At 40.5% G+C, this 21,319-nt stretch overlaps 1 protein-coding gene, 1 long non-coding RNA gene and 1 pseudogene across 2 annotated transcripts; 1 reads left to right on the forward strand and 2 right to left on the reverse strand.

Annotated features, from left to right (window-relative positions):
- Nucleotides 1-219: 219 nt before the first annotated feature.
- On the reverse strand, nucleotides 220-19,082 carry DAPL1 (death associated protein like 1). Its single transcript, XM_036884339.2, has 4 exons — nucleotides 18,925-19,082; nucleotides 10,716-10,803; nucleotides 8,158-8,218; nucleotides 220-499 (listed from the first exon to the last, which is right to left on the reverse strand). The coding sequence occupies exons 1-4, from the start codon at nucleotides 18,980-18,982 to the stop codon at nucleotides 383-385; spliced, it is 324 nt and encodes a 107-aa protein (XP_036740234.1). The 5' UTR covers nucleotides 18,983-19,082; the 3' UTR covers nucleotides 220-382.
- Nucleotides 9,624-9,747, reverse strand: LOC118911855 (U2 spliceosomal RNA; annotated as a pseudogene).
- Nucleotides 18,389-19,407, forward strand: LOC130684535 (uncharacterized). The gene is made up of 2 exons (XR_008998817.1): nucleotides 18,389-18,526; nucleotides 19,261-19,407. It is a non-coding gene; the product is annotated as an uncharacterized LOC130684535 (long non-coding RNA).
- Nucleotides 19,408-21,319: the final 1,912 nt, after the last annotated feature.

The following is a 21,319-nucleotide window of genomic DNA, read 5'->3' on the forward strand; positions in this document are numbered from 1 at the left end:
GCCTTTCCAAAGGTCACCATACTCTTTTTCTAAACTTTGCCTTCAAGAATTCACTGTGGGTGAAACAACGCAGGGTCAGCACCAAGGAGAATAGAACTTAACCAGGGGACTGGAATGGAACAGTCAATTCCAATTTGGGATTCTCCACTTATTCAACAGCATTGCATACATAAACATCAATGAGATCGGACCGGGATCGAGGCCCAAGAAGGCACTGGGTTTACCATTTTGGATGCTTTATTATCTAAAGTCAAAAGAGAAGATACAAAAGCTGTTTTATTTACCAAGCAAGTGTACAAGGCCTATGGAAAGTTTTGGTCTGTTTGCTAAGCTGTCAGATGTTCAAGACAGTTGGCCAGATGGCTGTGTTTTACATCCCAGCTTAACATTTTCGAGGCTGCTGAATAATGTAGATCCTTTTCAGTGGAGTGACCTTCTCCAAAGCAGGTCTGGGTTTCTGATGTGCCATTTGCACTATTGCTGGAAATTTATGGCTGAGCTAACGGTGAAAAAGAAAGAAAAAATGAGCATATTGGATCTTTTTTGGTCATGAAGTATTAAAGCAGTAGAAAGCAGTATAGTTGGTCAGGGAAATTTCAGAGTTTTGTTTACTTTGATATTACCTCTTTTTTCCATGTGACTTCCACCTCTGGACTCATGGGTATATGTGTTAAATGGGTTTTCCCTCATTAGCTTGTATCTATATTTTAAAATTATAAAATATGTATGATATCATATAATACATACATTTTGAAGTAATGCTTTTAAATGTAGAAATGGGCAATTATATCTGCATCAGTCCTCTAGTACTAGCAACTGCTCTGGTGCTGGTATGCACATTGGATAACTACATTCTAAGATGGCTATGGGGACATTGGAAAAGGAGTGGAGAGGAACCACTCGGGTGTCAAAAGATCAGAAATAAAGAATCTTTGAAAGACGTTAGGAAGAGTTTGGGTTATTAGGTTGAAACATGTGAAATTGATATTTTTTAAGGTAAAAAATGGTCTGATGTTGTCCATTTCATAGGGTTCAATCTAACCAGCCTGGTAAAGGGAAGCCAGAGGAACGACTTACTGGCATTGGGTAATAAAATTTTCATTAGTCATCTCCACAGAAGACATCTGTGAAGAAATGGGTTTAATTCAATTTAAAGTAACACAGAGGGAGGGTTTTTACAATAGGAGGAATTGGAAGCAAGAGGCTTTCTGGAATTTACATTAAGGACAGCTTAAGATGGAAAAGATGCCCAGTGCCATGAGCAGTTCAGGGGGAGTTTTCCTACAAGGAGAATTTGGACCTAGTAACCTTTTGGGTCCATTCCAATTCTTTGTTTCTAAGCCCCTCAATACAGTATAAAGATACCTAAGACGGTCTGCCTCAGCCCGCAAGGAGGGATGCCTTGGCTTATTAGGAATTTAACTTATCATTATTGAGCTTAGATGCCCTTGCCTTGACACTCAAATTAAATAAAAGGGGAGATAAACTGTTCATGACCCCAAGCATCACATTGTTTACAGTTTGTTTGGGCTACACTAAGCGAGGGAGAACATCTGTGCCTTACATCTCTTCTCAAATGTCCCTGAGCTCTAGGCGTACAACGCTCCCTTTCATGTGAAACTTGACTCCAGAAAGTCCTTTCTTCTTGGTCTTAAAATATTTAACACCCTGGAAGAATTTACATTAAAGTGTTAACAATGGTTATCTCTGAGGAATTATGGGCCATTCCTAGTCTTTTCTTTCGCTTTGCCTATCAGTATTTTTCTAAAGATTTTCTTTTGTGATAAGCACATACAAGTAAAATAATAATTAAATGCAAGGATGGTCTCTGCTGGTTTTCTAGCAGCAAGGAAGAAATAAAATTGAGGCATTGGTTATAAATGTTGCTTTAGAATCTAAAGAATAGCTGGTGACTTTTTTTGTCAGATCGATTATTACTGGGCCACACGACATGCATTTTAAAGTGTGGTAAGGACAGAATGTTTTGTTTTGTTTTTAACATTAGAACCAGAAGGAAACTTAAGAAGTCATTGACTTCAGTAGTTTCTTTCAGAGTGGGTGTCTTTAGTGTCAACTAAAACAGATGGGTTACTTCAGGTTAGTTCTAAATCATATTCAAGAGATTATAGATAGGAAGAACAACTTGGCAAGTTACTTAAGGTCAAATGTAAGGTAAAGTGGGGTGAGAAAGGAAACAAACAAGTTATTCTGATATACAGAAATCTGGGCAATTAGCCAAGGTGAGATGGGGCAGGATCACACGCTGAGGCTGAGAAGAGAAAGCCACAGTATTGATTGTTGTCCTTAAGGTGTAAGAGCAAAGACGGGTGGAGGTTGGAAAGGAAAGGAGAAAGGAGAACAGTGCTTTAGAACACACTTATTGCTTATATGGCACTATCTCATTATTTTATCATTTCTGGGGTTATCTGTACACTTGAGAGACAATATTTTTTTGAACATTAAAAAAATTGTGACAAAATGCACGTAACAGTCCCCATTTTCAACCATTTTAAGTGTAGAGTTTAGCAGCATTAAATACACTTACACTGTTGTGTAACTGGGGTAAATTGCAGAATTTCCAGGATCTCCACCTAGCCTCAGTTTATTTACCTATCAGTAGGTGTTTACCACTCCAGAGCCTCCCATGGACCTGGGGCAAGCCGTGGAGCAATAACAAACACACTTTTCTCCCCTCTGTTCCTGGAGTGTAATTGGTCTGGCACCTGCCAGTCATCAAGGACCCACCAATGGAGTTCTTCCCAGAAGGGGAGGGCGGGAAGTGGAGAGCGCCCCATGGCTGCACAGTGGTGCGCATGGCGGCTGGAGGAGACAGGCTGGGCCAGGCCTAGCCAGTGAATTTGAGAAGCTGTGAGCAATAAAAAATGGTTCCTCCCCACCTACCCTTTCCCTTGAATTATTCCGTTTTCACCAATTTCATAGGGGATTTTTCCCGGGCTGGGCACAGCCTTCCCCCGCATCCCCGGAGCTACAGTAACCAATCCTACCATCCGTCTCCAGAACTTCACACCAAATGAAAACTCTGTACCCTCATTCCCTCCTTCTCCAGCCTTTGGAACCACCATTCTACGTTCTGTGTCTGTGAATTTTGACTACTCCTGGCATCTCATCAAGTGAAATTATGCAATATGTGTCCTTTTGTGTCTGGCTTATTTCATTTAGCATAATGTTTTCAAGATTTATCCATGTGTCAGATATTTCAGTATGTGTCAGAATTTCCTTCCTTTTTAAGGCTGAATAATGTTCCCTTGTGTGTATATACTGCATTTTGTTTATCCGTTCATATGTTGATGGACAATTACATTGCTCCTACCTTTTGGATATTGTTAATAGTTATGCTGCTATGAACACTGGTATACAAATATCTGTTCAAGTCTCTGCTTTCAATTTTTGGGGGATATATACCCACAAGTGGAATTGCTGGATCATACGGCAATTCTATGTTTAATTTTTTGAGGAACTGCCATATTGTTTTCCCTTGTGGCTGCACCATTTTACATTTCTACCATTAATGCACAAAGGGTTAGAAGTGACATTTAACTAAGACATTTAACTGAGGTTCTAAAAGCTCTGCTCACCTGCTTCTTTCTAAGAGAGGAACGCCACAGACCAGAATAAATGGGAGTCTGCCCCTGAGGCATGTTGGCCACCTGTTAACTGGTCTTGGAAAGTTTGGGAGAAAAAAGGACCAACAGGATTGAGACGGAAGTGGAAATAACTCTGGGAATGATAATAATAGCCTTAGAGAAACTCTACATAATTAAATTATAAATACAAGTGTGTTGGGGGGGTGGTCAAAGCAGGGTTTTATAGCAACTCTTGAAAATACAACACGAGTGTCAAGTTCTCTTTCTCATATACCCCACCCACTTAATTAGGAACATCCTAATGTAGAAGAACTTGGACGTTGTGAGTGGAGAGTCTATACAGAGTCTTTAATCAGAATTGATGAAACTGTAAATAAAATAATTAACCCCTAAATTCCCTAATCCTTCATTACAGATTCTCTGTCAATGGAGAATAGGAAGATTTGTCTTTAAGTCTGAACTAAAAATAAGTAGGTATAGCTTTCCAAAGTACAACCTACCACCAGTTGTGCTTAGTCTGGCATTTTAACTTTGGGAAAGCTTTGATTTTTTTTCTCCTAAGTCTTTGTAAGACGGTAAGGTTTGTAGAATGAAAGCTGTTTCTTGTCTGACTGATGAGGGTAAGAGAATCTAGGGTAACCCCACAAGAGAAAGAATTCAAGGCCAGTATTGTGTAAGGATTCTGCCTTGCTGCGGCTGCATCACGTAAGGGGCAACAGATTGAACTTGAAGAGCAGATCAGTAGTAACTCCCACATCGAGAATTTACCTTTATCTTGGGTAACTGTGACCTCAGAACCTATATTTTTAGTTTCAGAGAAAAAGCAAAAGAAGTATGATGAAGGTTTTTCCGATTGGAGCTGTGAAAGAAATTCTAGATGCAAGAAAATCATGGCAGGTTTTGTTTTCGAGCCTGAAGTTAGGTACTATTAGCAGACTGGCAGCTCTTCCATGCATCATTCGTGGGTGTAAACTTCCAACTGGAATGTTGGGCACTTAGATTTCTACACACCGTTAAGCAGGGTGCTTATAACAAAACATTCAGCTTGAGTCAATGAAATTCAAGGATACTCCTACAGTGATGTTAATCTACAGAACAAGAGAAACCTTTTTAGTTTTGCAGAGTCCTGTGATCATTTCCTCTCCCCCAGGATCCCATTTCACATGCATCTCACCAACTTTAGTGGTGGTGACGCATCTGGCAACTTGAAAAGTGGCCCAAACTTTAACTAATGTTTTAACTGGATACTTTTGTGTTCAGAGAAGCGCCACAACTCCTGCCAAATTTAACTTCCATACCTGCCCAGAGAATTAATATACTGGGCAGTATCACTCTCTCTCACTCCCTGCCTTAAAAAAAATTTAGTAAATGAGCTACCATAAATCTCAGAGGAGCCATGTGACTAAAAAAGGTCAAAAACCTCTAAGGAGTAGGTGGAACTTGGTCTAAGACCAGGTCTCCCAGATTTTTAGCCTAGAGAGCTCTCAGGGTTACATAACCCCTTTTCTGTGGGAATACCATGACGTGGGGCCTTGCCAGTGAGCAACAGGAATTGTCTCATTATTTAGGGCTGGAAGAAGTGGGAAGTGCAGACTGGAGAGGAAAGGAAGAGGGCAGAAGGGCAATGGGGAGAGAGGTCTGTGAGCAGGGAGGAGCAGGGAAAATAGTGGGAAGGGGCATTTCAGGCTGCTTTCCACTTAGATTTGGATAACTCCGACCTTTTGGGGATTGTTTTTCAATCTTCCAAATCTTAAATCCCAGGTCGGTTAGAAAGTAGAGTATCCAAAGATGAATAGCATGTGGACAGAAATTTCCTGCCATGGCTGGATGGTTGATGAGATCCTATGAGTAGGGCTGTACTCTCACTGTCTTAGACTCTTAAGCTTTTATACCGGTATGAGAATTAACATCGGTTCTGGGAAATAGATGTAATTCTGTCTGAGAGCAAGAATGAAGGTTAGTAAATGCAGAGGATATGGCCCTCATTTCTGCTACTGTATTTCTTCTGGCAAGTTGTATAATGTTAGGTCTTCATAATGACAGATATTGTGGGGAGAATCATTGTAATGCAGGGGAAAATTCATCAGCAGATAGCTCTGTATCTTTTCTTTTACTTTTTTTTCTATGAGGCTGTGTAGTTTCTACATTTTTTTTTCATTTTAAAAAATTAAGGTATAATATACCTACAGTAAAATATACCCTTTTTAGTGTACAGTTCTGTGGGTTTTCACAAGTGCTAAAGTCTGTGAGAACCACCACAACCAAGACACAGAGCCAGTCCATCATCCCCCGAAATGCCCTCCTGTCACTTTGAGGTCAACTGCTCCTCCCACCCGCTCCTGACAACCACCAATCGCAGCAGATCTAGTTTTTTAAAAGACATTGATCTTCCCACCTCAGGTTGACCCTTATTATGAAATCTTCTTATGCTTCAGGTTGAACTATGGAGGCAGGGGGGATTTTTCTTAGCTGTAAGGAAATGCGTAGATCCCACCAACTTCCACATATGAGATGACTGAGTATGGTAATCTTGGGCCTTGCTTTCCTTGCTATCCTCTTATCTTTTGCCTGGGATTCCAACTGATTCCCTGGAGGATATTTGCCTGGGAATAGAAGCTGACACCTACTGAGGGCCAAGTGTGCTGGCTCTGTGATAAGCACTTTCCACATGTTACGTAACTTCATTTTATTCTGCAACATCTCTGTGAAGTGGCTATTACTAATCGCAGTCCCATTTACAGATGAAGAAACAGAGGCACAGAAAAGTGAAGCAACGTGCCCAAGGTATACAGCTGGTGAGGGATGGAGTCAGTGTAAGACCCAAGCATCTGATGTCTAATGCCAGAACCTGCTTAACCAGCAATCTATGCCAGCCTAACCACAGTCCCATTCCAGTACACATGGAACACAGTAAACATGAAATAATGTTTTTATTTCATAGGCGTAGTAAACAGCATACCATCTCAATGGTTTCTTATGGTTTCTGAAAACAACTTATTATTTTTGTTATTTGATTCTTTTTTTTAATCTTTGGAATAAAGAAGTGATATTTTTAACTGACAGGCAAAGAACCCCTTCTATGTCACAGGCATTTGCACATATGTCTATAAAAAACAAACAAAAAATAGACTCTAATCATTCTTAATGTATAGCACAATCAACCCTATTGATCACGCTCTTTAAACATTTTATTTTGGGTTAACATATGTTATAGAGGAATGTGTCTATTCCATCCAGATCCACTGAACAACTGTGGGCATTCTTTTGCCCCCAGGGAAGAGGCATTTAATGGGCAGGAGCAAAAACAATGTGAGATGCAGAGGTGGGCAGCTTGTGTTGCCCTGGCAGGGCAGCACCCACCCTGCCCTCTAAAGCCAGGAAGGCAAAGACTCACTTATGATCTCACCTCAAATCTACCTGATGGGAGAACGGAGACCCCACATCAGAAGGCTCTGCAGGAATAGCCTGTAACAGACATCTTGTCTCATGCTCTCTGCCAGGTAACATGCCATGGACTTCAGACATATCTTTCCCATTCCCTGCCACAAACCCAATGCTACTAGCTAGAAGAGAGAGTGTCAACAGGCTATGGTGCCCGGTGCTGCTCTCAGAGCTTCACGTGTGTGAACTCGTTTATTCCACACAACAAAACCCCCATTTTATAACCGATGAATCTGAGGCACAAGTAACTTGCTCCTCGAGATAGTCAGCGGAGGAGCCAGTGCCAAACGCAGGCCCCAGGGCTCTAGCCACATAGTTTCTGCTGGAGTCTGCTGGAATCAGACCCCTGATTTTGGCAGTAACAGCAAGTCTTCCTTCTATAAAGGATGCCCAGTCCTGCCCCTTCAATAATGCAGGAGTAGCAGAAAGAGTGGATGCAATCTATCTGCCCTCAGAAATAGAATAAAAGCCCTCACTCAGCTTACCTACAACATTTAAAAATGAGTTACTTGAATCCCAACCAAACCACTTTCTATCTAGCAAGAGTTTTCTGAGTTTGTTGAGCTGCTTTGAAGAAATTCAAGACATAAAAAAAAAAATGAATGGCCAACCACCTTTCTGAACAGACTTTACTGGATAAACCCAGCCAGTGCCCAGCCTCCCTCCAGCCCTAAACTGGGCAACCATCCACCACCCGTCTACACCTACAATCAAATATTTCTTTATGGGAATGAAGCGATAGGGAGGAAGGTCCAAAACTGCTGGATCCCAATACACAGGCTGCCTTTTTATAAAAACATATCAATTGTTTCCGATAAATAGTTGGGATGGCCAAGTAAAACCCTGCCAGTTTGGTGTCGTGATTCTTGCTTTATTTTCTATCTTATTTTTGAAATGATTTATTAAATAGACACTAGGAAGTGGGGAGAAACAGCCTTTCTCACCAACACCTCTTTGTGTTCCTCAGACTGAGAGCACGTTCTTTCACAAGGACATCAACCCTCTGAGGTGGAAAAAACCTTTGTGGTCATAACTCGGTCACCCGTGAAGCCGGATCTGTTGGGTAAAAACTGAGTGTGGGCACCATGTAATGCGCCTCCCCAGGCCTCACCTTCTCCAGGGTGTCATTCAGGGCCTCCATCGTCTGTATTTTGGCAACATTTGCAATGGAACTGCAAAAAAGAGAAAGTTCATAAGGACCTGAAAACTTTCCCACTAAAGAGGCTCAATAATTTATACAGAAGGCTATCTACTTGGTCTCTAAGCCTCCACTCTGCTTGGCAATATCTAGCAGACATAAAATTCTGTCTCTGTGTACCCACGTGCTACAACAGGCTTTGTGGGCCGAGTAAGGATTACTGTTTTATCTTAACTTTTCATCGAAGTGTAGTATACATGCAGGAACATGCACATATTACCAGCATGTAGCTTGGTCAATATTCATACATTTAAAACACTAGTCAAACCAGTTGCCCCAAAGGATCACCACTACTCTGGTTAGTCATCTACCCCAGAGATTAGTTTTGACTGTTTCTGTGCTTCGTAAAAACCAATCCTACAGCATGGACTCTTTTGCGTCTGGCTTCTTTGTCTCAGGCCAAGTTTATTTTGTAGGAGAGTTTCAGTCAGAGCCGAGCCTGCAGTACAGTTCTTTGGAGGAAGCTCTGTACGTGGCATATGTATTTTTTTCTGGATGGTTTGTGTTAAAAGAAGTTTTTAGGAAATGGACATAGATTGATGATGCTTCAAAATTTATTGTCTATGCCCTGATTTTCAAAAGCTATTCTCCAAGAAGATGTAAGGAGAGATGTTTGTTCATGAATACGAGGCGCTCATATCCCACGCATACGCTCCCCAAGCAGATGTAAACAGCAGAGCGAATCTATGGTGGAGCTAATGATGCTTCCGCTTCAGGCGTCTCCCTGCACAGCCTCCTTCCAAGGTCCTGCGAAGGGCCCTACACACCTCATATTTGTAACTTTTTATTATTTTTCTTTAAAATGGCCCTTAAATTTTATATGCTTAGGGCCCTAAATACCTATACCTATTCCTGGTAAACAAGGCAACCGAGAGAACTATTTATTGCTGTTTAAATTCTGTAGTTGTCTAATTCTCATCTTTTAATGACTATTAGAAAACAATTGAGATTTTTTTAAGAGGGTTCCAATCTCCTCTTTATTACTCTCTAGGGGACTCTTCATGTATTTCCAGCTGATGTTAGAATGCATAGTAAGTTCCCATTTTCTGAGGTTTGGAGACATGAACGATTTGTCCACCAGCTGCTAACTAAAAGTTATTTCCAAGCCATGACTTAATTCCTGAGCCCCTCACCCAGGCCTGTTAATCAGTGTCATAATGAACTGGGCTTACTCTTGAGTTAGACTGTAGTAACGGAATCAACTTTCAAAATTAACCAGCTTGCAATTCAATGAGTCTGGTGTCATTTACAAAGTGCTTTCTCTGTTCTAGGGACTGTGTTCCATGCTGGGTCAGAAGAGAAATAATATGTGACTCCCCCCTGCACCCCCTCACCCCCCACACATTTTTAAGGTCTTAAGAGCTTGCCTTTAATTATGTGATGGGTATTTTCTAATATTGGAAGAAACAAAAACTTACTGCTTAAGGGGTAAATGAGTATTTCATTTTAAACTTATAAGAACAGATACTACACTTGATCTTAGCCAAAAGGCTGAGAAGCGATGAGTATTTCATTTTATAGTAGAAACAATCCTCAAAAAATTTCCTTCCCAGAAGTCAGAAGAAAACTTTAAAATTGATCTAGAAGTAATCTGTGAAAGAGCCAGAGAATTTCCATAGTCTATTTCCCTCCTCATTCTCTTTTCTGAGACTGTTACTATTTTACCTCTTAATGTGTACCTTGAGTCATCCTCTAATGGACCCCTTTTGAATCATCATCAATTCATCTATGGAAAATATCTTAGAATTAACAGTCTCTGAAGCTCCCCTCATTACGCTACTTGGAGAAGCCAGTTGCATAAGGATGGCAGAGAATAGTTGGACCAGCTGTGCACCAGACCCAGCCGGCAGCTCTTTGCTGAGCTCTGGGAATAGCTTAGGATGTCAAGGTTATGGCAGAAGGAGCAGGGAGAAACCAGCCTCAGCATCTATGTACCTTCTGGCTATGCCAAATATAGTGGCCATTATTTTCTAAATAATTGAGTGATGAATGTAAAACGAACCAAAAAAGATATATTTTTAATTCAGGAGATTTGCTTCAGCAGAAAGTATATTGTGAGGAGAATAAGGTCAGCCTAGGAACAGTATTTTAAGGGCTAATGGGAAATTAGGACCAAGGGAGGTGAATTGGATTTGGATGCATTGAGGATCGTGCTTTGGAAGCATGGGGCCTCTGGGCAGGCTGCAGAGAAGAGGAGGGTAGATGGGTGGGGGAAGTGTCCTCCAGCCAATAGCCACCTTTAACCTGAGTGTGCCTTTCACCTTCAGCCAGCCTCCCCACCTCCTCACCTCCCCACCTCCCTAGTCGCCAGAGGTCATGACCGTCCCCATCAGGTGGCCGGCTCTAACCCTGGTTAGCAAATGCCTATGGAGCCTTGGTCTGTCCTAAAATACAGGGAGGTCTCTGACTTCCAGGAGCAGAGTCCAGCAAAACTCCTCGAGGTGAAGAAGAAGAAATGAAGCAATCCCTACCTTGTTTTCTCTAATCCTGTTTTTTTGGTATGTCTCTCCAAGATGCCAATGTCTTGTTTCTTGGAGATTCTCATTCCTCCAGCTTTTACTATAAACAAATAAGCATCACATAGGAGTCATGGTTAGAAGAACAAAGAGAAGGCTTGCTTTGTTATTCAAGGTATGAATTTAGATTTGAAAATAATTTTAGGACTTGTTTTTTAAAGAGCTAAACTTTTATCTAAAACAACACAATAAAAAGCTACCCTGAAACTGGGCAGTAGAGGCAAAAAACATTGTTTCTTGCAAATAAGGTAGGGAGTGGGAGAAGGGCTGAGCTCTGCTCGTCTGTGTTGGGAGAGGAGGAACAGAGGCCAAAAAAAGAGCAGGAGTTCACCCCTTCCTTCTGGGGAGGAGAATAACAGCATGCTCCCTTCGGCATTTCGCTGGAAAACATTTTTTCTTGTTTAAACCAATTACATTCTTTATGATAGCAACCAATGTGACCTCCTGTTTCCCCACACGATTTACGTTCCTGCAAGGCTTGCATTTTTTTTTTCCCCAACCAAAGCTTTCAAAAGTCAGATTCCGAGAGACGAGCCCAAGTCAGGGCATGCAGAGTAACAGGCATTTAACTCAAGAGAGATGCTTCTGAGCCCACCAGATACCCACCTTCCATCCCAGACCCCAAAGTTCTGAGGTTGGCCAAGCTCAGATGTTCTAATGAGTAATTAAACTGCATTAATAATCCTGCCATTCAAGAGAACAATTAGTGTTATTTAGGCTACACATGACCTAACAGCAAGTCGAGTGTTTAACAATGTCAGATGACATCAACTTTCGAATAGGACCAACCCATTTCAGACTGCAAGTCAAAGCAAATACTTTTTTCTGTTCCCAGGAAATTTGCACATCTAAAAATCTGACAAGCTCCAATGAGTAAAAGCTAAATAGACATTGATTTGTTTGAGCCTGTTAAGTCTTTTTATGGAAATGCCAACTTGGCAATTTTCTAAAACCAGTTCCAATAAAGTGAAAAACAAGGAAAACCAATTCAGTTTCTCAATGCCCTTGTGAATTGACTTTATCATTGTTCTTTTAAATTTATTTTTTTGATTGTACATGCATAAAGCACACAATTTAAAAAGTGAGAAAAAGTTTATAGTGTCCCTCCTGCCATTATTTCCAGTCCCTAGTTTGTCTCCCTTGATACTGCTAATGTTACAAGTTTCCTATGTATTCATTCACAGATACTCTATACATAGAGCTACATATTCTTTTTTTTAATGGCAGCATAAGATACACATTATTCTGCTTCTTGTTGGTTTATATTTTTCATTCAGTCATATATTTCGGAGTTCCATATATATACATATGTGTGTGTGTGTTTCTTTTTAACATCTGCTGTAACATTTCATTATATTCACCCTCTATTTACTTTACCAATTCCCAAATGTTGGACATTTCAGCTGTTTCTGATCCACTACTGTCATAAACAACACTGCAGCAAGTATCTTTTTATATACATAATTTTGTACAAGTGCTAGTATATCCGTGGGATAAATTCCTAGAAGTGATCCTTGTTCTTAAGAGTATGTGCATTTGTAATTTGTGAAATCTTGCCAAATTGCCCTTTACGGGTTGTACTTTACAATCTTGCCACCTATAATGACAATGATGGTTTCCCTGTACCTCTGGCAATAATACAAGCTAGAAAATGTTTGGTTTGTCAACCAATAGGTAAAAATAAAGGCACCTCTTTTTAGTTTGCATTTCTTATGTTATATTAATGGTCAAGCTTGTTTCTGTGTTTTTGAAACCATTTGTATTTTCTTTTTATGAACTGTTCAATGTTTTGGTCAGTTTTTTCTATTGGACTTCTATTTTATTCCATTCATCTGTTTATACACCATTACAACTCTATTTTAATGACTATATCTGATAGAGTCAGTACTCCTTTGTACATGTCCTTTGCAGATTCTTACTGGCTATTCTTACTTATTTTTCCATAGGAACTTTAGATTCAGTTTGTCAATTCCCTCCAAAAAAATTTTTTTTAATAGTCATGCTTTAAGTTTATAGATATTTTAAAAAGGGAAAATTCATATCTTTACATGCTTAGTGGCTCTCTAGTCAAGAATATGGTATGCTTTTCCATTCTTTATATCTTCTTTTGGGTCCCTCGGTAATTTGCTCACATAAATCTTATACACTTATTATTAGGTTTATTTCTCAGGCATTTTATTTTTATTGTTGCTGTTGTCATTATAAATGGGGTCTATTCTTCCATTATAACTCTAACAGGTTGTTGTTCTTATATTAATATTATTGATTTTACAGCAAGATCTTATTGAATTATTGATTATAATACTTTTTGGTGATTCTCTTAGATTCTCCAGGTAAAAAAATTAGTTATATAACCTGCAAAGAATTATATTACTTCCTCTAGAGTAATGTTAAATAGAGGTAGTGGTGGATATCTTTGTCATTCTAATTTTTAAGGGATTGCTTTTAGTCACTTCCCATTAAGTATGATGTGTACTTAGGTGGATATATATGTACACACATACACACAAATATTTATATATATTTATTGTGTATATTTACTATAATGTTAATAGAACTATCCTTCTATTACTGTTTCATGGGCTTAAAAATTTACCAATACATTACAGTTGTGTTTTATCAAATGCCTTTTTGCATTCATGGAAATAGTTGGTTTTTCTCCTTTATATGGTTAATGATATTAATAGATGTTAATATATACAGATATATTAATGGATATCTTACTGCCAAACCATTCTTTCATGCATCGAATAAACTCCATTTGGTCATTTTGAATCACCACAATCTTTTTCTTATTGATACTAAAAGCCTCTCACTAGGATTTGATAATATTAGATGCAGTCTAGAAAAAAATTTGCTATTTTCATACAGGGTCTGCTTTAAACTCACACCCACCCACCCACACCCACACACCCACCCACCCACACACACACATAAGCACAGGCATACAAAGTGATCAGCAACAGGACAGGAATAATATGGAGACACCTGAAGAGCCTTGGAATCCAGAGGTGAAATAAACCAAGAAATGGAATTTTTGGGAAGATGGAGGAGGTTGCACCTAGGTGTAAGGAGTGGCAGTGTGTGCAGCACCCTACCCCCAGGAATCAAAGACGTCTAGTGCTTGGGACTTCAGTGCCCCTCCCTACAATGGTTTTCATTTTCCTTATGACAAGTGCTTTTTAAATATGGAGTGGTATAATTATTTTCTTATTAATATTTCTTTTGTTTTCCTTGATGCTATTGTTTCTACACATTTTCTTCCACTCAGACTGTTGATTACCACCAACGATAGAAGCAAACTTGTTACAGTTACAATAGCAATAGCTAAAAACAAAAAGGCCTTTGGAATGTTGAATTCTGTGCCAGTCATCTGAAAGGACATCGACAATCTGGGGAATGTCCAGAGGAGACTGACCACTGGAGAAGGGAGCTGTATCACATGAACTAGGGAGCCTGGGAAGATCACTTCTGAGGAAGCCTAGACTCAAGGCAGCAGAGGTGTTACCTTCGAAGATCTGAGGCGCTGGTATGCGGGAGGGGGAATGGTTTCCTGGTGAGGAATGTAACGTAGGGTCAGCTAGCTCTACCCTCCCTGAGTCCTGTGACCCTGAGTAAAACACTTTAACCCCTCTGAGAGCCAGCTTCTGCACCCTTCAATAATACTGGTGGTTCAGGTTGCTCTGGAGAAGAGAGGTGACCTAAGTAGCTGGTACCTGGTAGGCATGCAATAATTAAGTTATTATTGTTTATACTTATTTTATGTTGTTCCAGAGGAGAATGAAGGCCAGAGGATGGTAGTTCCAGAAGGGCAGCGTCTGGCTACATAAAACAGTTTGTGTTATTCAAAGTAAAGTAGATTGCCTAGAACACTAGTATGTCCTTTGTCCCTCCGGGTGTTAAAGAAAAGAAGTGTAGCTTGAAGACCTGAAAAGGATTTTGGGATATTTGTAGAAGCTGAATTAGATTATCTTTATTACGAAGCCTTTGCTGTGATTCTAACTTGTTCCATTGACCTCCACAAGGAAGTCATTACTTCCCTCCCTCTGGAAAGAATATAGGGCACTTAACAGAAAAACAAATGCCAAAAGAAATTTGAAGAGAATGCGTGCATGGAAGTTCTTCATTTTTAAGAATGAAACAGAGATAGTAGAGGGAAATTAAAAATCCTCCTAGAAGATCACTTCCATCCAGGAGTGTTTGAATCCTCTGTTATAGGGCTGTTGGCTCTAACTCAGTGATTTAGGAGCTTAAGTAAACCACACCTTGAATTTTCAGAGCGCAGGTCTTATACCAAACATGTTCTGATAGGTAATCTCACTTAGTCAGCCACGTACAGTAGAAAGAAGCAGAAGATAATACCCCAATGTTATTGATGGGCACAATGAGATACATATTAAGGCTCTCACTACATTGGGGTGACTGAACCAGATGGAACCAGTTTGTGGGAGGGGCACTTTCAAAGCTCTGCTGGGAATGCTGGTACACTGGTCTTCTGGGATCTAGACAAACCATTGTAAATAAATACTTACAACCCAACACAGTCAGGCCATCGCCCATTCCCATGTACCAGATTGGTCTGACTCATGAAAGCTCTGAAGTCTCACTGCATCTAAATTAGTTCATTTACATATATAATAATTTACGTAATTCCATGTTTGGGACTATGTCACCTTCTGAAGTTCTGCGCAAGGACCAATTGGAATTGGGCAGGGTAAACTATGAGTTGATTTAACATTTTAATAGGCCTTTGAGTACAAATACATGAGACTTTACGTCGTTTCAGTAAGCAAAATGACATAGAGATTAAAAAGCATAAAACAGAGATGTTCTTTTGGATCGTTTCATTAGAAAACCTAAATTTATGGGGGCAAATGAAACTTTGCTCTCCTATCTGAGTAAGAGTTATACTCTTGCGGCCGCCTTTGTAGTTTATATCTTTTCAAAAATAGATCCTTGAGTTTAGAATGTTGTATAATAATTTTCCAGTTAAGATTTTCCAGACATTTTGCCCAGATTTGGTGGGGGTGGGGGAGGGGTAGTCCAGATAAAGAAAAATAAGCCTTTTTTCTTTACTGATCAGTGACAAAGTTAAACGATACAAAGGTTTGTGCCCGCTCTGCCTTGTGATTCCGAACTTACATTTGAAGATTTAATGAAAAGGTCAGATGTTTGCAAAACACTCATTTTACTTACACAGTTGACTGTTCAGCAAAGTTTCGGCTGCCAGTCAAGACCAGGGAGGAAAATCAGAAAGAGGTTGTGAGGCAGAGAGAGAGGGCTTGCAAACAGGAGAGCTTTGGCATGGGGCCTGCTTTACTTCCAAATCTCAGCGCCACTGTCCATGAGCTATATGACCCTGGGCGAGTCTCCCAGCCCTGCTGACCTTTAGCCTGCTCCTCTGTGAACAAAGCTGGTGGTGCATCCTGGGTCGGCAGGGCTACCGCCATGCCCAGACGGCGTTATCCAGGGCCAGCTCACGGTCCGTGCTGAGCGAACAGCAGCTGTACCGCAGCCGTCAACCCTCCGCGCCGGTGTTGCCTGAGGCAGTGCGGCCTCACAGGTCAGCCCCTAGGAGCTGACTTGAGCAGACTGGAGTTGAAAGGATTAAGCCTTTGGTGTTTGTTTTTCATGATGCTAGCCCGCATGCAGCTGTGGTTTTCCCCCATTTTCCAAATTAGTTTCACACTTGGGGGTACACCCCCCCAATTTCCCAATCTCTTTTAACGAGCCAGAAAACTGATTCTCTCTGGGGGTTCCATGGTGACCCCCTCTGATGGCTCTGATTCACTTGGTATAAACCAAATTTAAAAGTGCAAGGAATATAGAGAAATTCATGAATTCCTGTTCTTTGCAGTGCCTCACGGATTTGGCTTCCTCCGACCACCTTCAACTCAGCGTTTGGGCTGTTCCTGTAATGGGGTTGCTATAAAATGGAGAGCGCGGCAGATCAAAAGAGCAGAAAATCCCAAGCTAAGCCTGCCAGAGCCCAGGCCGCCTCGTGTATAATGTAGTCCTGTTTCACAGCATAAATTTATAACCAGGGCTAACAGAGGTACAATATATTATATTAATATATGTGGAAGAAAAGTGGCTGTGCACTGCACACGTGGGTGGGAAAGAGTTGCCGCCGGCTGCCGTCTGAGCGGTTTCATTTGTGACCAGAATGGGGCCGGCATCTCTCCCACTGCAGCTGTCCTCTGTTCTGACGGCTGCACTAGTTAGCGCCTAATGCAGCCTCAAACATCAGGACATCTCGCAATGGCAGAGGGTAATTTCTTCTGACAGCTCTGTTTTACTAGGCCTGCATTTTTAGGGGATTAACAGTCATGTGCCTGGTACTTTACAGAGTTTATCTCCTTTAATCAGTATAACGACCTTCAAATATCTATATTTATTACCCTCCCCCCCATTTTATTGATGAGAAAACTGAGCTCAGAGATGTGGAATGAAAGCAGGATTTAAGCCTCGGTCTGTGTCTGATTCCAAAGGCCATGTCAGGCCCTTCCCATATAATATCTGCTTCTCATTTTCAGGGATCTGTACTTTGCTTATAAAGATCAAGGGAAGATTTAATGGAATTTTGGCAATGAATTAGTTTTGTTCCATAATAAAATTTTGCACCATAGCAAACTGGTTCACATTTAAAATACGTAGCGAGACAAACTAGAGGGTGAGCTTCTTTGTTCCCTTCCTCTCAGTGGGGAAGCAAAAGGCTGCCTTCCTCTCCATTCTAATTATCCCAAACCTCTTATCTGAAGTGTCACAGTTCATAATAATTAATTGTCATGCCAGAGGCATTGTGACATACTTGATGGAGTCATGGTGTGCTATATACACAGAGTAATTAGCAATCATTAGTGGTGGGGACAGAAAGTTCCTGGTGGTTTGATTCAAACTTTCATTTGGTTAAGTTTATCTCTGTGTCCTTTGTGTATAAATGTAATTTAGCAATCAGTTTTCAGCTTAACTGCTTTATGAAGGATTGGGGTGGCAGTGGCGGGAATAGAAGGGTGTCCTCTTCGGTCTTTATGTAATGAACTTCTAAAGTTTGCATGTCTGGTTAGTTAGCATCATTAACTTTAAATTGCTAAACCCAATCACAAATATAAAATGTTAGGAATCTGCCACAGGAGACCAGGGCATGGTGCCTAGAACTGGCAACTCAGAATTAGCAGTACAAACTCTCACTCCTTTCAGCTGGACAGCCCACCAGAAAGCCACTGAACCTCTGTGCCAGTCTTGATGCTTTGAGAAGGTTATACCTACCAGCTGTCATCCTCTGTGGCAAAAATGATTGAAATAACCTTGGCTGACAAGTGATAAAGAATCACACCAATAAATGAATTTTGTAAATGGAGAAAGACAAGAACAAAGTGGTCAAGATTTTGAAATCTTTCTCAAGGAAGAAAGAAGGCAGGCAGTTGGAAGAACCATAAAACCGGCTAAAAATAGGCCTGTGTGCCTCAGCCAGTCTACAGGAACATACGGTTAAGTACAATGCAACCAATTTCCATATTCCAGAGAGCTGACATAAATAGCATATGTTTAAAAAAAGAGAGGCTTGTCAATGCTTTGCAGCACACCTCCACAGCTTAGCTCCCTTTCCTAGCCCGCCTCCTCCAGGGCTTGGGTCCTTATTAAAAAGTCCTCTTCCGCTTGTTGACAGACTAACTACATCATCGATAACACTGTGCAACCCCAAAGCCAGAGGAGAGAGAGAGAAATATGGTTGCCGTCCTCCTTGTGGAAGCTGCTTTGCCTGGGTACGAAGTTGGGTGATGTACGGGCATCCTGGGGAGACTGGCCCTCGAGGGAGGAAGGCTGTCATGGCAGTACACCACCTTCCAGGTGTGCGTGCAACAAAGAGCGGGGAGGTCCGACCTCTCAACCTATCCCTTTCCACAAGAACTGAATCCCTTATGGCCGCATATATAATTAGGTTTTAATTCAGCTGGGGCCTGACAAACCCCCAGGTGGTTTTATATACAAGCCCTGTAGGATCAAAGACGTAGGAGGGAGGTGGGTGGCATGAAGTTAAAGTAACCATGCGGGCGCTGAGAACCTCTGCGCTGCTGGGTCTCTGCTGCAGGCACTGGTGGGAGGAGGGGAAGCAGCAGGGAGGTCCTTGCTCTCTGCAGACGGAGGGCAGCTGGCAGCCTACCTGCAGGAGGATGGCCCCCTTTCCGCGGGGAGAGCAGGACTTGCACTTCATTTGCCATAGCGCGGGCCTGCCGGTGCGGTGCTCTGGAGGCTGGGTGCCAGCTGCCGCTGCCCCACTGCTCCCTGCTTTATATGGGCTGGGGGCGGGGCCCCTTAAGGGCATTGCTGAGCAGCAACAGGGCTTGTCACCCAGTTCTCTGGGAACCCACATCTTCTTGGCAAGTTTTCTCCCAGAAGAAAACTTAGTTTTATTCCCTTTATTTGAGGAGGCAGGGTAGGTGGCTTTCATAGGAGGAAGGTGAGAGGATGAAGTTCAGTGGATTTTTTTTTTCTCCAGCTATTCATCAGTCAAGTATATATGGTGCACCTACAATGTGACAGGCCCTTTATCATGTGCTGGCAAGACAAGGAGGACAAGACAAGTTCTTTGCTTCAGGACATCTGCAGACTTTCTGAAGATACAATTATAAAACAAAACACTGTGCTTTTGCCTCAGTCTTTGCAATTGTAAACTTTCATACAAAGAAAATAACTGGGGATGTACACATAGATTTCTGCACAAGGATAGTAATATAGATCTTTTCCTTTATTTTTTAATATTGATTAGCATAACATAAGCATCCTCAGAGAGGGATAATTAAGATATGAAATGTGTGCATAGTACTGTCACAACTATGTCATGTTTTCAAATAATATTTAATGATATGAAAACTGTTTATGATAAGACAGTGAAAAAGTAAGTTAGAAACCAACAAAAGTTGCTAATTTTGTTAAAAAGAAAAAGTACAAATTAAAGCCTAGGCATTATTGTATCTCAAATGCTGATCAAGGTTATACGTATGGCAGGTACTTAGAAATACCTTTGTTCTTCTGTAGAAAAACCACTCTTCAAAAAACATTGTTAGGGAAATGAAGACCAACCACAATCTGTGGGAAAATATTTGTAGAACACATTCCTAAGTACTGGCATCTAGAGTATAAAGAAAGAACCCAGTAATAAGAAAACAAACAACCCAATTTAAAAATGGGGAAAATTCAAACAAAACTTTTGTATCAAAGAGAGTCTAGCAAAAACTTCACAAAGTAGAAATATTGACAACAAATAAGCACATAAAAATATTCTCAACTTCGTTAATCATTAGCAAAATACAAATTAAAGCCACCATATGTAGTAGAACAGCTCAACAACAATGAAAAGCACAACAACAAAAAGGAAAATACAACATGCTGGTGAAAATACAGAGAAACTGGAACTCTCATACATGGCTGGGTAGGAATGTAAACTGGTAAAGCTACTTTGGAAGTCAGTTTAGCAGTTTCTTATAAAATTGTACAATTTCTTGGGGGCAACATACTACCTGGCCCCAAACTATACTACAAAGCTACAGAAATCAAAACAGTATAGTACTGGCACAAGAACAGATATATAGATAAATGGAACAAAATATAGATCAACAGCCAGAATTAAACTCACACCTATATGGCCAATTAATATATGACAAAGGAGAAAAAATATTCAATGGGGAAAAGACAGTTTCTTCAATAAATGGTATTGGGAAAACTGGACAGCTACAAGAAGAAGAATGAGACTGGATCTCTTATACCACACACAAAAATAAACTCAACATGGATTAAAGACCTAAACATAAGACATGAAACTGTTAAACTTCTGCAAGAAACATAGGCTAGGGTGATGACAAAATCCCAGAATGAGATGGTAGTACTGGTTGTGCAACTCTGCAGTCTTATTAAAACAGCTGCCAAGTACACCTTTTTTTCATTTTCTTAACTTTCAATTTTGAAATAATTTCAGGTATACAGAAAGATTGACTCCAAAAGGATCAGAAATTCCAATATTCCTTCACCCATATCCCCTCTCCATCTTCCTCCCTCCCACCTCTCTTTCTTTGAATGTAATTTTTAAAAATCATTTGAAAGTAGGAGAATGTACACTTAAAAAAAAAAGGAAGCATAGTTGAAAAAACATATGCATCTTGAACATCAGCATTAGTAATTTTTTTCTGGGTCATCTTCCAGGCAAGGGAAACAAAAGCAAAACAAACAAGTGGGACTACAAACTAAAAAGCTTCTGCACAGCAAAGGAAACCATCAACAAAACAAAAAGGCAACCTACTGTCTGGGAGAATATATTTGCAAATGATATATATATCTGATAAGGGACTAATAACCAAACTATTATATCCAACTCAACACCAAAAAAACCCATAAAAAAACAAAAACCCTAACATGAAATAATTCTATTAAAAAATGGGTAGAGGAACTCTAGACATTTTTCCAAAGAAGACATAGAGATGGTCAATAGACACATGAAAAGATACTTAATATCACTAATTATCAGAGAAATTTAAATCAAAACTACAATGAGGTATCACCTC

This window comes from Manis pentadactyla, chromosome 8, assembly GCF_030020395.1.
Source record: "Manis pentadactyla isolate mManPen7 chromosome 8, mManPen7.hap1, whole genome shotgun sequence".
In the NCBI taxonomy this organism is placed as follows: Eukaryota; Metazoa; Chordata; class Mammalia; order Pholidota; family Manidae; genus Manis; species Manis pentadactyla.

Excerpts from the sequence above, each read along its gene's own strand:
- DAPL1 (XM_036884339.2), bottom strand. The coding sequence starts at position 18,982 with ATGGCAAATGAAGTGCAAGTCCTGCTCTCCCCGCGGAAAGGGGGCCAT. Across the intron at positions 10,804-18,924 it reads AGGGGGCCATCCTCCTGCAG|TAAAAGCTGGAGGAATGAGA; the intron begins GTAGGCTGCCAG and ends ATTTGTTTATAG. Across the intron at positions 500-8,157 it reads TGAATGACACCCTGGAGAAG|CTCAGCCATAAATTTCCAGC; the intron begins GTGAGGCCTGGG and ends TTTCACCGTTAG.